This window comes from Gasterosteus aculeatus, chromosome 3 (genome assembly GCF_964276395.1).
Source record: "Gasterosteus aculeatus chromosome 3, fGasAcu3.hap1.1, whole genome shotgun sequence".
Lineage (NCBI taxonomy): Eukaryota > Metazoa > Chordata > Actinopteri > Perciformes > Gasterosteidae > Gasterosteus > Gasterosteus aculeatus.
The window spans coordinates 12,075,564-12,090,990 of record NC_135690.1 but is presented as its reverse complement, the minus strand read 5'-3'; the positions used below and the strand labels follow the sequence as shown (position 1 = coordinate 12,090,990).

The 15,427-nt window shown below is 43.8% G+C and overlaps 1 protein-coding gene across 1 annotated transcript in view; it reads right to left on the bottom strand.

Moving 5' to 3' along the window:
* The window catches only part of LOC120816039 (uncharacterized), a 48,684-nt gene that overhangs the window by 2,928 nt on the left and 30,329 nt on the right, over positions 1 to 15,427 (bottom strand). Inside the window, exons 16-21 of the mRNA XM_040171285.2 lie at positions 2,775 to 2,829; positions 2,617 to 2,690; positions 1,735 to 1,793; positions 1,462 to 1,582; positions 771 to 901; positions 615 to 682 (exon numbers count right to left, since the gene is read on the bottom strand). Coding sequence (XP_040027219.2) covers positions 615 to 682; positions 771 to 901; positions 1,462 to 1,582; positions 1,735 to 1,793; positions 2,617 to 2,690; positions 2,775 to 2,829 — 508 coding nt within the window. The remainder of the gene's footprint in view (positions 1 to 614; positions 683 to 770; positions 902 to 1,461; positions 1,583 to 1,734; positions 1,794 to 2,616; positions 2,691 to 2,774; positions 2,830 to 15,427) is intronic.

Below are 15,427 nucleotides of genomic sequence, written 5' to 3'. Positions count from 1 at the left end.
ACTTACAGCGAGGACAATAAGATAAGTGAAGCAGTTGTGCCCGTTAGGAGCGGTTTATACTTTTAATTAAGCTTGTTAAATACGCGCAGCCCAGCTCGGGGGCAGCGTGCAGAAGGCTGTCAGCAGTGGTTGGTTCCTTGTGTGCAAACAGGAAGTGGAACATCAGCCACAATGTTGCATCGCTCCGAGTTGTCAGAGGACGCCATTATTCAACTCCAGAGTTCCCCGACACGCACCGACTGGGGTATTTTCGGTGGAGATCTTAATGATATGGTTTCTGTCAGATTACATAAACATCTGCATGAAAAGCACCTTTCCGGCGCAGATGATAAAAAACATCCTGACTCCAAACCTTAGATTCCCCTCTAAATGAAACAGAGCCTTTATTTTTTTCTGCGGCTAATGCATCAAGTTATTGTATGAAAAAGAGTGTATGAGTAGAGTCCCAAAAAAAAAGAAAAAGATTGACTCAATACTACATCTGTATTATGAGCCTACAATTGCTTCAATCCCCCTCGGTGATCCTTAAAATGGTGGCTCAGGTATTTCATGGCAGAACATCTGTTGACTTCAGCTCACTAGAAAACATTCCCGGAATAAAGACGTCTACTTACAAGAAACTCGTCTCGGATGAAGAACTTCGCTCTCGTCACTCTTGGGTCTTCGCCGGGTTCAGGAGTTGCTAATGGAACGAGAGATTCACAGTTTAACATTAACTGACGTAAAGAGCAACTCCATCATTCCTTTGTGTATTTCACCGGGGCACAAACCTTCATTTGGTATGGTGTAGCGAGCATATTCGGGGAAGTAGTCTTCAATTTTGGATTTTCCAGCTAATACTTTCTCAGCCAGCATGTCCTGCTTGTTCAGGAATAATATGACCGATATAGTGCGTAACCATCTAGAAACCAAGAAGAAGACAAAACGGAGATGAATGGACGCAGGAGGGGGGGTGATGACATTTCAATGTCAGCTGTTATGTGAATTTACACCACCACAATGTTGTTGCACAGAATATTTAGATGTTTGGGATTTTTCAAGGTAAAACTTAAAATGTGATCACTGAATTCAAGAGTTCCGTTGGGTTCAGTTTCTATGACACGGGGCGGTGCCAGTTATGTTTATTCAGGGAGGGGGTACAGAATACCTTTCTTTATTTCCATTAGCAAGTCTGATGATGCATAAAGACTGGCGTGTAGATATTCAAACTCGTCATTAAAATCATGTTGGCATTACGATGGTAATTCTTTTGTAAATTCTTGAGGACATTTATATTCCAATATAATATTAGTTGTTATTATTATTATTATTATTATTGTTATCTGCTGTCTAGGTTGCGCTCGGAGTCCAGGTGGTTCGAGATCGCTGCTGTAGTGGAAGTTCATCGAGCATTTTAATTCACCGAACCGAACGGCGCAGCAGCGACAAACACAGGAAACAACCAACAGGCTCAAAACTCACCTGTTGTTCCAAATACTGCGGAAGAGGTCCAGGGCTTCCCGTAGCCGGTTGGTGTTATTGTCTTCCCTTATTACCATGTTGTAGCTGCTGCTGGCCACCACGAAGATGATAGCGGTGACGTCTAGAAGGAGAGGAGAGGAACTACTATCAGGACAGCTCGTGTGAGAGGCAGAAAAGTCATTTTGAGACGCACGAGATGGGATGAGAGGTGAACGGGTCGTACGGCAAAGGCTATTCGAAGGCGATCAAGGACAAAAAGGCTGAAAGTCTCACCGTTAAAGCACTGGATCCATTTTCTCCTTTCATCTCTCTGGCCTCCAACATCAAACATGCTATGGAGGAAACATAATACTGGGTCAGACTCACAACAAACACACTCACAGTTGCCCTCTTTAATCAAAGAGTTCATATTGCCAGTGGGACGGAAGGTACATGTTGTGCTGCAGTCGTCTGGCCTGAGAATGTTTACACGCTAGTGTTGTTTGGAATTATTATTCATATAAAGAAACATTTGTTAGATGGTCACAAAACATTTGTTTTTCGGTCTTCAGCTAAATTGGCTCCTGATCATCGGCCTGCTACATGAGATTATAGATCCGAATGGGACAAGCCTGGACACATGAATAATCAGTTAATGAATAAATAATATGAAGGACAGCATTATTTGCACATACTCAGCACCGCTGTGTGACCCTGGCTGGATATTTGAAAGTCATCAAAGCTGAATAATGAAAAGGGGGAAGTCATGTCCCAGGGCTTCATTCACATCATTTTATACAAAGGCCTCTTTCAGATGGTAGAATATATTGGTTGTGTCTGAAACTCAAAATGGGCTATCATCCACATTTGATGAAACCTTTACTGGTTGCTCAAATGAAAAGAATGTTCATAACTTTCCACTGTGCTCAGAAATCACACCGGTCAACCAGAGATTTCATCTCACATTTTGGGTGATAAAATTAAGTCCAGTTTCTGGCAGCTGAGCTGGTTCAGCGTTTGGTTCTTTATTGTTACAGGGTGAATACAGCCAGAAGTTACTAACAAAGTACTTGCTTTAATAAGGATTCATAAAAAATATGGACGGAGCCTTTCTTTGCAATAAATAATTAACTACAACAAATTAGAAAGCAAAGAGAAAACACGTTTGTCACTTACTGAAAGTTCACTTTGTCTACTTGGAACCTCGTCTCGAAAATCCCTGAAGTTAACACTCGGCAGCGTAGCAGGTCCTGTAGGACATGAAGACGTATCGGTTTCAGTAAAACGTAACAGAAGCAATTTACTGACTAATGGGTTCAGAACAGTGCAATGACCTGGTCCGTTGGCGTGTAGTCGTTCTGTCTTACAGAGTCAATTCTGTCCAGGAAACTGCAAAGAGAGGAACAATACACATTAAGATTTTGCATCAAAAGTTTATCGTTTTTCTTATATATGCTGGGGGAACGTGAACGTTATTAAAATTCAACAACACACAACCATTCAGCGTAATTCCCTTTAAGAAATGAATTACATTCATTCATGAGTACTGATTTCTGAACCAGATCGTCTCACAAAGAAACCAAGGGACCACTTTCACCGAACACAAACTCCATTTATTATAACCGCTCTCTTTAACGGCAATATCCAAACCTCACCACATGGCAACCGTTCATTCATTAAACTTGTCCCGTGTGCAGGTTGCGCTGAAAATATTATTTTGGAGGTTCATGTGAGCCACACCGGATGCTGCAAAAGGCGGCCGCCATCTCTGACTGCCGGTAGAGGCTCGGCAGGCCTGTGCTCAGGCAGCCAGTAGCCACAAGAGGGCAGGGCTGCTCAGTCTGGGCTATTTTGGTCTGTCTCTAGCCAGAGTGATTACATAAGGCGGTTATTGTGGAGGTTAGACGGTTGCCGTCTCTTCACTATGAGAGAGAATGTGCAGCGGCGGCAGCGGGGCCTCTGCACAGCACAGCAGGCTCAGGACACCGAGGCGGGGACACGCGGTCACACGGGCCCCTGGATGATCTGGATCACACAATTAAAGGAAGGCCAACAGCGCTGGGCAAAGGGCCACTATATACACATACAAATACACACCTTTTTATTTATTTATAGATATACGTATGTATTCATTTTCTGTTCACCCTTTACTGAGCCAGGATGATCCCGTTGAGATTTTGAATCCCTTTTCCACAGGGGCACAACCCAGATAAAAGAACCAAAGTCAAGAGTCAAAAGTTTAGATAACCATGAACCGCAGACATGAACAATGAACAGAACTACTATGTGAGAATATTACAAACAAAGAAAAATATACAACAGAGGAAATAAAAGTGCACCAGTTATTGCTGGAGAAGAGTTCCCCCGAAAAAAAGCTGAAGTTGATGAGTGAAGGTTTGTAGGATGTGGACCAAACCGACATCATCACACTATTCTACCGTAACCTCATGCAGAGGAGATTAGCACGTCAGGTTTGTTAATATGGTTTCAGCCGGTGTTGGCAGTCAGTTCTTTTCTCAAGTCAACCCCTAAAAGTCGCACCCTTAACACACAGCGCAGAATGGACACAGTTATGAAGCATTAGATAACACAGACAACCTGCATATGCTCTGACAACACTGTTTTCGTCACACCGACTTTATTTCTGCACACAAAAGCAGAAGTACGGCTATTTCTGAAGGAGCACTAGGCTATCTCACACACTATAGATGCATGTAGTGTTGCAGGAGGCAGAAGGTTGAATTTATGATAAAATGTTATGCAAAAAGATCCATTTCTGTCTTTTGTTGGCTTGTTGATTTAGTTTTCACAATCTCACAGAAATGATAAATGCACGCTGCTCTATACATTCCTCATTTTAGTGCTCACAACATTATGTACTTATTAACCAGATCTCGTATGTGTGCCAAGTCTCCCCAAGCTGAGAAACACCCACAATTCTCCACACCTGTCTTTATCTTACAAAAGGACCTTCGGACGCTTGTTACCTTGTTTAAGACCTTCAACAATTGGTCCATTTATTTTACTGATATTAGAGGTAATGATCATTTTCATACTATTTTTCTCTATTTCATTGAAAATAAAAAAAATATTAAAATGATAATGGTGTATAGTTTTGCAGGGATCTGTACAAAAAATATGTTTTTGTCTTAAGACAACAGAAAACAATGCATAGACATCTCTGCAGCCCAACAATATTTAAGCAGCATTCTTTTAAATCAAATCATATTTTTAGATTTCCCTACGCTTGTGACCATTTGAATACAAAGCAAGCAATAACTCCTTGCAATCCTTTCACCATAGTTGCTCATCGACAAGTAGTGAGAAGTTTAATCTAAGATTCATTCATCATGTTAAGAGGTCTGAAGGGGAAAAACTCTTTTTTATTTAAACCAATATGGAAATGTTCCCTATTGCTTACCCGGGTAATTATTTAATTAAATACCCAAGTTAACATGATTTTCACTGACTTTAGAGGTCTGTAATAACTAAATACAGAGGGCGACGACCGGGGAGGATCGCATAGTCAAGGAAGGTGATGTAGATAATGCAGGTTTTATCATCACATAAAACAGAGAGAAGCAAATTCTCCCAACTGAGAAGCCGGAACTAGGAACCAAATAGGAAAACCACACACACACACACACACGTTTACGTTGGCATCATTCAGGCACCACAATTAGCAAATCACACAATTAATTATATCCACATTGCAATTTGGGCTTCCTGGGAACCGAGGCGAACACATACAGCAAACCTATTAAAACGTCACACAGTCGAGTATCACCAACACTCGTCTCCCCTGAGCAGACACTGATTCACACACAAAGACATCAACTAAACCTACAGAAATCTCCCGCTTTCGCCTCATCACTGCGACAATGTGGGAGTATTTTTAGTCAGCCTTCCTTGCAGAAACCTAGCAAGGTTATAATTACTGAGTGCCATGTGACACGGTCCTATTGGTAGAGCACTGGAGAGCCAAAAATAGACCTTGTACCCAGGAAACAAAAAAAGAACGGGGGTCCTGGATCCAGAAAAAATAATTAGCAGGTCTACCTTATCAAAAGGTTTGGCTGCAGTTGGGAGAGGCCATCGGTGCTCCGGTCCAGCTCTACAAATGGAGGAGCGGGTTTTCAGGTCCAATGAAACCTGCAGTTTGGTCTGGGTTCTCCAAAGTCCTCCCAGAACTGTCGTATTTGTGGATTTGACGGCCACTAGTATTTCGACTTTGTTCTCCATATGCCTACGATAAATATACAGTCGTTTATTTATTATCAATTTGTCACATTGCTTTTTCCACTCTGTTCAACTGTCAAACCATTAATCCAGCTGTAACTTCACATTATCTTCTACTGGTCCATAACAGTTTACACAGAATTTGCAAGTGGGATACAAAAAAAAAAAGGCCAACTGCACTTACTGTCTTGACTATTAAGAGTCCCTCTCTTTCTGTCTGCGCAGCTTGGTCGTCCCTGTATTCAGCTAAAATAGACTGTACTCGTCCTGCAGGTCTGTGATGCTATGTATAGTCTTTGTGAGGACTTTGCCTGACCATTCTGTGTTGTTGGACTCATCTTTCCATAAAACATGAAATGTACACACCTCAGGACCCACGAGGTCCAGGTCACATAGAGGTAGCAGAGGGAAGACGGTGGTGGTACTGGGGTGGGAGGGGCATTAAAAGGCTTCACACGGCTCCACAGGGGCTTCTGCCTGAACCACAACGCTGATACGAGCTCTTTTCGGAGAGCCCAAAACAAACAAATAAACAAACCGGTTGAAATACAAATAGAAGCTGCAAAAGTAGCCAACTGGAGAAGAAGTGATCTAATCAGTTACAATTTCTTTTCAATATTGCAAACAATTGGAATGCAGAAGGGCGTGCGTTCCAAAACTTTTTTTTTTTTAAAAGAGGTTTTGGATAAAATGACAGTAAAAAAAATGCTGAAATGAGACGGGAAAAGTCAGCTGCAAATGATCGGCAACCTTCACACCAACAACAGCTCCCAGCCTCATGTGCTCATTTGATAATTGGGTTGACTTTTTACAAATAGTGGACCATCTTTAATTAGCAGAGCAGAGGATCCGATCAATAGTTTCCATATTTTGAACGGCTCAGGCCAGCGCTCAGGCCAGCATAATGGACTTTCACTTGAGTCCCCATTTGACAGTCCTTTAAAACTCACTGCTGGACACGGCAGCAGGCCCACCACGCTCTTCCCAGCTGGTAAAGCTGTATTCAATTGTTTTTGTCTTGTCTTTCTTTCTCTTATATTTACTGCAGCTCACTTTTTTTTTTATTTTCATCATGACAATTTAGAATAAATGGGTAGGCAATCAGAGCAAGAGCAGCGATCGAAACATAGCTGTCGCATTGCTGGATGTAAATACAAAAGAGCACCACCTCAAGTACATCGGAGTTCCTGGCAGAACATTAACGCCTAACGGCATCCTTGTACCGACCACACTGTTTGACAAACAAATTACCTCGGGGAAGTGCAAAAGCAGAACCATGACAGTAACAACAATGACTGCTCGTTATTAAACAGCACACTAAATAAACAGATTGAAAGGGAACAGGATCATCATTTCAATTGGCAACGGCTTTAACTAACAGTCACTTTTGTTATCGATTAAGAAGCAGTTTATTTTTAACACAAAACGATATATAACAGATGAGTAGAAAATGGATCAATGAATCAATTACATATATAAGAAATGTAAGCACTCCTTTGAGGATTCCTTATAAGATTTTGAATTGTGATCCAATATAAAAACACTTCCTTCTTGCTTCAGCCATCTGGTCCAACAAAACACACCCAGTAGCCCAACAAACCCAGCCGCACGGCACATCAAAGGCTGCCCGACTTTTGGAACTGCCACTGCGCGCACACCCACGCACACACAAACCCAGCAAGACACGGTGAAGGTGGAGCTGTGCAGGATCCTGGTCACCTGTTGGAAAGATCTGAGCCCCGGGGTTCAACTCATCCATCCAAACAGGAACACTGTGCAGTTTGGGAGATGGATCTGAAACTGTACAAATCCATCAACAGCTCAGTGGGTACTTCCTAAATATAGGAGCAGGAACGGAGACACTGGTGAAAGTCAAACCAAATCTTGTGTAAACAAAAGTGCCTGCTTTATCTCAGGGCCACCGATTCGCCTTCCAGGCCCGCATCAAGTCGTGGTTTTGAAAAGTGTTGTATAAAAATGTGAAATACATTGCAATGCCCTTTTGTATCTGCTCAACGTCTATGTGGACGGTTACATTCAGCCTGCTTAGAATAGACTCAGCTCCCTGTAGCTACAGTGGGAACTCAAGGATTCGGTCAGGTCTGTCCCAAGTGGAGCTTCCAGCTGCGCTTCTCACAGTGAAATTATCGGATAGGTTACTCTAAATAATGTTGAGGCCAAACATCAATGATGCTATCTGTCGGCTGCTGGATTAGTCTGTGCCAAAAATAGAAAACAAAATAAAAATAGACTAATCAGCAATATCGAGTAGCAAAGCCTCCATGTCAAATTAGTTGTTCCGCTTGGAAGTCAACCGGTGACCCAGTGAAAATGAGCTTTTCCTCTTTTCCCCTAATCAAAAGTCAATAACCATAAATATCAGACGGGAATCTAGCCGAGCAGTGCCAATTGCATAAGGAGAACCGAGCCGTGCCGTCTGAACCGGGTAGCGATTAGAATCAAATCCACGCATTTAAAGAAAAGGTGACTACCTTTAAACATGCATATTCTGAAGCAGATCTATAGTTGTTGAGGCCCGTGTGCTGTTTGTGTAGTTCACAAACAGGCCTCCGGGTGGCATCCTTTTTTGCTCCTGCCGCACACAGCCTCTCTTCCACACTGACCCTGCCTGCTTTTAGCAGCTGGGTTCCCATGGCAACCCCAGTCGGTCCATACCGCTCCTCTCTCTTTAGCTTTCTCTCTCTCTATCCCCCTGTCTCTTCCCAAGCCAGGCCACACACTTGTATCCTTCCATTCCCAGACTCTCCCATACATCAACACAAAGCAGAACCATGCTTGGTGCTGGCTTTCTACATGGTATGTGTGTCACTGTGAGTGTGTCTTTGGTTGGAGTGGACACCAAATTTAAGCTTATGAAGACTCTTCACCCTCTCAAGCAAACAACCAAAAATAATTCACATTTCCAGTAAGGGGAAGGAATGCAATGTCTAGTCTTCTGTAGTAATCAGCGATGAATTAGACGCGCAGGGGTTAATTGCGTAGAGAGCTGAACCCATCGAGCCATCGATAGGAGTCCCGTGAGAGGGGCCCGGTTTCGGTAAAGCCCACTGCATTCTTTATGGTCAGGTGGCGACAGCAACCTGTGGTGATGTTGTGGACAACGTCGTAACAACCTCCATGGAGAAAGCAACACGTCCACCCCACATGTTGGTGATTAATGGGATATTACAGGTGAGAAAAGTAGTAACAAACAACCCACGCGAGGAATCTTGGTCAACTTGCTATTTGGCAAATTTTAACCCTAATCAACAAATTAAAATCCACTTACATTCCAGTCTCACCCCACCCTCAACAACCCTAAAAGTGACAGAGATAATTTCCAACATGCCGAAGTTCCTCACTTCAGTTGCAAAGTGATGATCCCTTCAACTGAAAATCAAGTCATCTTTACATTCGGGTTATAATTAGCTAGAAGTAGCACAGCAAGCGTTGTCTGGAGATACAGGTGGTGTGGCTTTCTAATTGTGCTTTTCACTGAATGCATAATTAGCCTCTTTCAAGCCACAGAGTCTTTCTAACGTTGTATATATTTCAATGCCTCCTTTGACAACATAACTGTATGAGCTGCTGGCCTTTCGTCACATGCAACTCAGAGAGCGTTTAGACAATGGGATATTTTTGGTTAAGAAATAACTATAATTATTAAAATGATTTGTTGGTAACCAAAATAGATTATTACACGTTTCTGGGTGTTACTGCCTCAGCAAACATTGCAAAACAAATTAGCGAGTAACACAAAAGAACATGCAAGTACATTACACCTTTATTTAACCTGGAGCAGCTGAAAAAACACAATAGAAGTGGACTGGAATTACATTTCTAAATAAATATTGTTTCAGACTTCAGCATCACTGTCGAGAACGTCAACCGCGAGAGGAACCGGATGTTCCCCTGACATAACGTATTGTTTTGTCAGGACAATTTAAGATGGGCCCCTTATCTATGGTAAGTACAGAAAAGCTGCAGAATCTCAGGTTAAGAATGGCCACAGCAATAAATCATCCAACCAATCTGCCCTCGCGCTAGAGCCAAATGTTTACTTAAGTTAGCCTCCAAGCTACCCCCTTCAGACTGGCCTGATGACACAGCCAACAGCTAGAACTGTCTTGGCAAACACACCGCTGTGACAGAAAAATATAAACGCTTTCTATAAATAACATTGTGCCCCCCTTCGCCCACATTCCACACGAGGTGAAAGTTGAAGCTTGTTTGACTAGCCGCCAAGTTGGACGGAGACCTTTTGCCTGGGTGTGGCTGGGCACGGCTAACGGCTAGCCTCGCTGCTAGCCAGGCCTGCAGCACACATGCGGGCCAACCCGCCGCTGTGGGTTCCGAAGCCCCCCCCCCCCCGGTGTGATGCAAAACATGTCAATGCGAAACAGACATTGTCCTGTGGTTTTCTGATGGATTTTGCATGGCTCCGAGTCTGCTGCTGCTCACCGTGATAGGAGGACTCGGCAGCAACAGGGGGAGAGAGAGTGGAGCTGGGAGCCCCTGTCATGATTAGACAGCAAAATGTCTCCTTGCGTGTCAAACCCTGCTTTGATCAATTCACCCCCCCCTCCCCTCCCGAACACCACTCAGTCTCTAGCAGTGGCAGAAATGGTTGAGCCGTGTGTGTGTGTGTGTGTGTGTGTGTGTGTGTGTGTGTGTGTGAGACCAGAGTGGGGGAGGAGGGGATGGGGCGCGCAGAGAGAGCAGGAAATGATCCGAGCGCATTCGTACACTGGCAATGATTTGTTTAATGTCAGGGCTTTAGGAGAAGAGCAGGTATGGCCGGCCAGTGCGTGGACGCTCGCGCACACAAAACCAACACAGAGGCGTTTTGTGTCTCACCTTCTGCTACTGACCTTCCCTTTGTTTACAGCGCATTGCCGGGATACTCCCTTTGATTCGGCTGCACACACGTGACCCTCCGCCAGTTTCTGCTCTGCAGTGCTGCTGCTAAAAATAGCCTCAGCTTGCCCTGGCTCCACAGCTAGTTTACATAAGCTCTAAGGGGGGTGGGAGGGGGGGGGTGGGGGGTGGAAGGGGAGGGAGCGACAGAGGGGGGAGAGAGAGAGGGAGAGGAGCCTCAGTGTAGAGGGATAGAGAGAGAGAGCGGGGGAGAGAGGAGGAAGAGAAGGGGGGCGAGGGGGGGCTATGGACGACCATTCCACAATCTCTGAGCAGAGAACCTGCAGCGCCACTGCTGTCCTCCAGCAGTCTGTGCCTTTACACTCCTGGTCAACAGCAGGGTGTGTGTGTGTGTGTGTGTGTGTGTGTGTGTGTGTGTGTGTGTGTGTGTGTGTGTGTGTATAACAGAGAGAAAGGTATGTGGTTGTGTGTGTACTGTACGTATGCGTGTGTGTGTGTGTGTTGTCGGCACACAGCAACAGACTCGCAGATATCCGCCATTCACCAGCCTCGCGCTGTGTCTCTGTCTGTCCTTTAAAATGGACGCACATTTTAACCCAAAAATAAAATTCTATTTATAGCTACAATTCCCCTTCTTTAAGTGGAACATAAATTCCCATTTCCCTCCGCAGCACTGTTCGTATTAACATTCAGAGAGACAATATTAACAATTAACAAGAACGTACAAACAACCTAAACATAATCCAATTTTGCTCATTTGATATGTAAAGGGAGAAAAAACACAACCGTGGTGACTGTATTTTTAGCTTTTTGTTTTAGATCTACTAATCCAATTGTTAAATTGTATTTCTAATAGAGCAGGGCCTGCTTTCAAATGTGATCCAACTCATTTCTAAACTAAACAGCGGCTTTCAGAGCCTAGAAACTAAATGAAAACACACTGGCAGTGTATCTAATCTTGTGACATGTAGCATGCTATGCTGGCCAGCTTTAGGCTCTCTTAACTATTTCAAAATGCCCAGGCAGGACTGAAAGCTTTATAAAAAAGAAAACGGCATCTACAACTTCAAACGACACCCGCAGTACTTTAAACACCTTTGCTTACGGACAGAAAGAGCCATTAACAATAAATTAATAAGTTACACTAAATCTCGGGCCCTACTGAACTCGAAGACGTTAAGACTTACACACACATTTTGGAGAGCGCTTCATATAGGGAACAACATGTGTTCTGCAACATCCTCCCCGCCATTACTTTCTGGCCTCCAGAGAGGACTGAATAGATAGACGGAGAGAGGAAAAGTGGGTGAGAGGGGGGAGAGAGAGGGGGGGGGGGGGGGGGGGGGGGTTGGTCCCACAGGGGGCACTAACAACCTTAAGGACAGTGGTTTGTGTAGACGGAGTCCCACTGAGCTCCCAGTAGATTGGATTCTACGGTGCAGCTCGAAACCACTCCTTCCTCTTCCACGGAAATCATGCACAAACACACTCACACACACACACACACACACACACACACACACACACACACACACACACACGCGCGGATATAACCAAACACACACTTCCATAGGGCCCTCTTTGATTATTCCTCAGTCAGCTGACAGCGGTGTCATCTGATTTTAGCGGGCGACACAAGGTTTTTGCTATTGTGGATTAAGCCATTTCGTCATTCTTTGTATGAACATTTTGGTACGATTAGTGTAGTTAACACAGTTAACACAATGATGTGTGTAGTAAACTTGTTTATGAGCCAAAAGATTATTTTGAATAACTTTTACGAAAAGGATTAAGGGAACTAAACTGATCTGAAACTATTTAGTTTTATAGATAACATAAAAACTTAATCTAGTCAAATGTATTCAGAAGCACTTTCCTCGATAAAATTGTTGATTTGAGGTTTGTTTGCTTTTACCAAAGTGGTTAATTAAATTCAATTGTTTTCGTTTCTTCCTTGAGCTTCTGATTAGCTCATATCTCTCCATACACAACCATCCCCGTGTTTCTGTTCAGTTTAGTTTTATTGAGTCTTCAGATTGCTCCAACACAATGATTATCTAACAGACTCTCTCCCTTTTTAGGTGTAAATTTAAAAAAAAAAAGTGATTTCCGATTTCATTCTGGAGTCATGTGAGACTTCAACACACTGCATGAAGTTTAACACAATATAAAGTGTGTTAAAAAATAAACCTGGCAACTAATCTGAGAAGTAATTACATTGAAATATATGCGACGCACGGATCAGTTCGGGCACGTGAAGAGAGCTGTAACCCCGTCACAATCCACAAAATCTGTTGGGATTATACAGCGTAACATCAAAGCAGCTAAACATTAAGAAATGAAGCAACTTTTGGTGACAGGGAAAGGCAGCAGTGACATGCAGCCTGTGTATTAATATCTCTCTCCCGGGCTTTTCTGTGAACAGAAGAGGCTCCTTATTGAGGAGATCCACTGTTTGCAAAGCGTATCCCCTCTGTTTCTGCAGGCCCTTCAGGGGCCGGAGCTGGCTGACAATGCCGGCCATTCTTAGCACTTTACTGCCCCAGATGACTGTGTCAGTGGCCCGCCGGCTGGTGACAGAGTCCCGTGACCAGCACTACACCCCAGCCCCAGCCCCAACGCCGACTCCAGCGCCAGCCGCGAACCAGCGCCGGCCTCAGACGTGGTCTCTATCTGCGGTCCCATCTCCTGGAAATTTGTACGGTCACGGCCACACTTTTCAATCCGGGACCAACTACGCCACGTAACATTAGGACTTATCATGGGCCCTGTGCCACGTAACACATGTGATGGATTAGATGCATTGATAGGATTCTCATTTACAATTAATTATTTAATTTGCCACATGTTGTTGATTAATTCAAGAACCGTGTTGTTTTTACCAGTGGCCCGAAGCCTAAAGATTTTGCATGTACCATCACAAATGACACAACATTGGGCATTAAATAAATAAAAAAAACTTTAAAGTTTAAATAAGTATCCACACTAAGTAGTTGCAGATGAAAAAGTAAATTTCGATCAAGTAATTGAATGAAAGAATGTTTAGCTAAGGCCGTTAGTATCCATGTGGATCACTCAAACATTTCTTATTTCATACTGCAAGTAAACTACAATGACCACAATGCATTGTAGACATTAAAGCATGGTGTCTCTCTTATCCCCAGAGGCCCATTAACTCAACACCATCAAGGGGAGGCTATGGTTCGTCACTCCAATATATTTTGGAGGTACATCATAAAAAATAAAAAAATCTGAATTTAAAAAAATCAAGTGCGTGTGGAGAGCCAGCAGGCTGTTGCAGCTAACCCGGCATCGGCGCCATCGCTGTCCCAGGACTCATTCGCACTGCAGGATTAAACCCCCCGCTGTACCGCTCAGCTGTTTCATAGCCTCATTTCATTTCAGTTACAATCTCACACTCCGGCTCCACCCAGTGTAGCTCTCCTCTGGCCCAGTAGCTGCTGCTGGATCCAGGCTTCCCACACAAACACCGGGGGAGCTCTACAACGGCCCAGGCGGCTTCTTACACCGAATAACAAACATCCACTACAGTAATAAATACCTTTGTGTATCAATTATGTCACAAATTGTGTCATATTTGCTGGGGGATTGCAACAACGCTTGCCACAGGAAGAAACGTTTTTAAAAAGCAGGATGCCTGGGAGTTTGAATTTGCGTGTGAAAAAGTGTTTGATTTTGCTGTCACATCCAAGGCATTGCAATGGAACGAGCCAGCCACAGCTGAAAATAGCTCATAATCAATCAACTGACAGACCCATATCTGTGCTCTTAAAACGTATAAATGTGCAATGCAGAGGGCGGATCGATGCATGACAGGATTCCACAAGCATCGATATGGACATGCTCTTTGGCATAACAAGCGCTTGCCATCGGCCCGTACTTATTTCCTGTGCCTCTGTCAAATGGGCCAGCCATAGTTAGGCCTGCTGGAAAAAGTGTAACAAGGTCTGTGAAGGACAACGCGGATGGAAAGGCAGAGGTATATAATCCGCCATCACAAAATCTAAATGCCACATATAGCTACATCTCACCAAGCGATCTTGTCTGGTGGTTTTTACCACAAAACTTCTGCCGTGCCGACGGTTAACAAGTAAGGAAGCGGCCTGCCGGTCGGTTTCTCCTATAAATAGTCCTGTGTTGGCCAATTTTCTCTTACATATACTCTGAATGATCTACGACATAACTACAACACAAGAATTTGAAAAGGTGAGCAGGTGTAGAGAAGAAAAGTGGAAGACAAAATAAGCGGGTCGGGTCGGTGCTAAGCTGAAAAGTAGCTTGCTATGAGAAGAGAAGGGACGAGCTAGCAGATAGACCCCGAAAAACAACACAAAAACACAAACGCCATTCTCCAAACATGACAAGTTTGTTTCAATACAGCCCGAGTCCACAGTTATGACCTCTGCTCCCTTCCTTTCAATCCAGTCGGCTCCTAAAGCCTTCTGGCAGTGTTTCACTACTTCTAGGGTAGTCGCTGACAACAGTTAATGTATTTCAGTGGTCATAACAACAGTAGGTGCGTGTGTGTGTGTGTGTGTGTGTGTGTGTGTGTGCGTGAGGGCGTTTACACACAGCCAGGTCTGCTTCTATGAAGCATAGAGGATCTATGGAGGCCCTCCGTCCACATAGTTCATACAGATGTTAAAACTAAGAGGGGAAGTAAGTGAGCGGCCACGCACTGACAAATTCCAGACCTCAATCCAACACACTGACAATAGAGGCGTATTGCAATGAGACTGCAAAGTGAGATTTCAAAATCAATTTGAAATGTGAACACTGAGGTTTCCTTCTCCAAAGAGCGTGGAAGGAATTGGGACTGACTTATTATATTCCAAGGGGAATTCTTAGT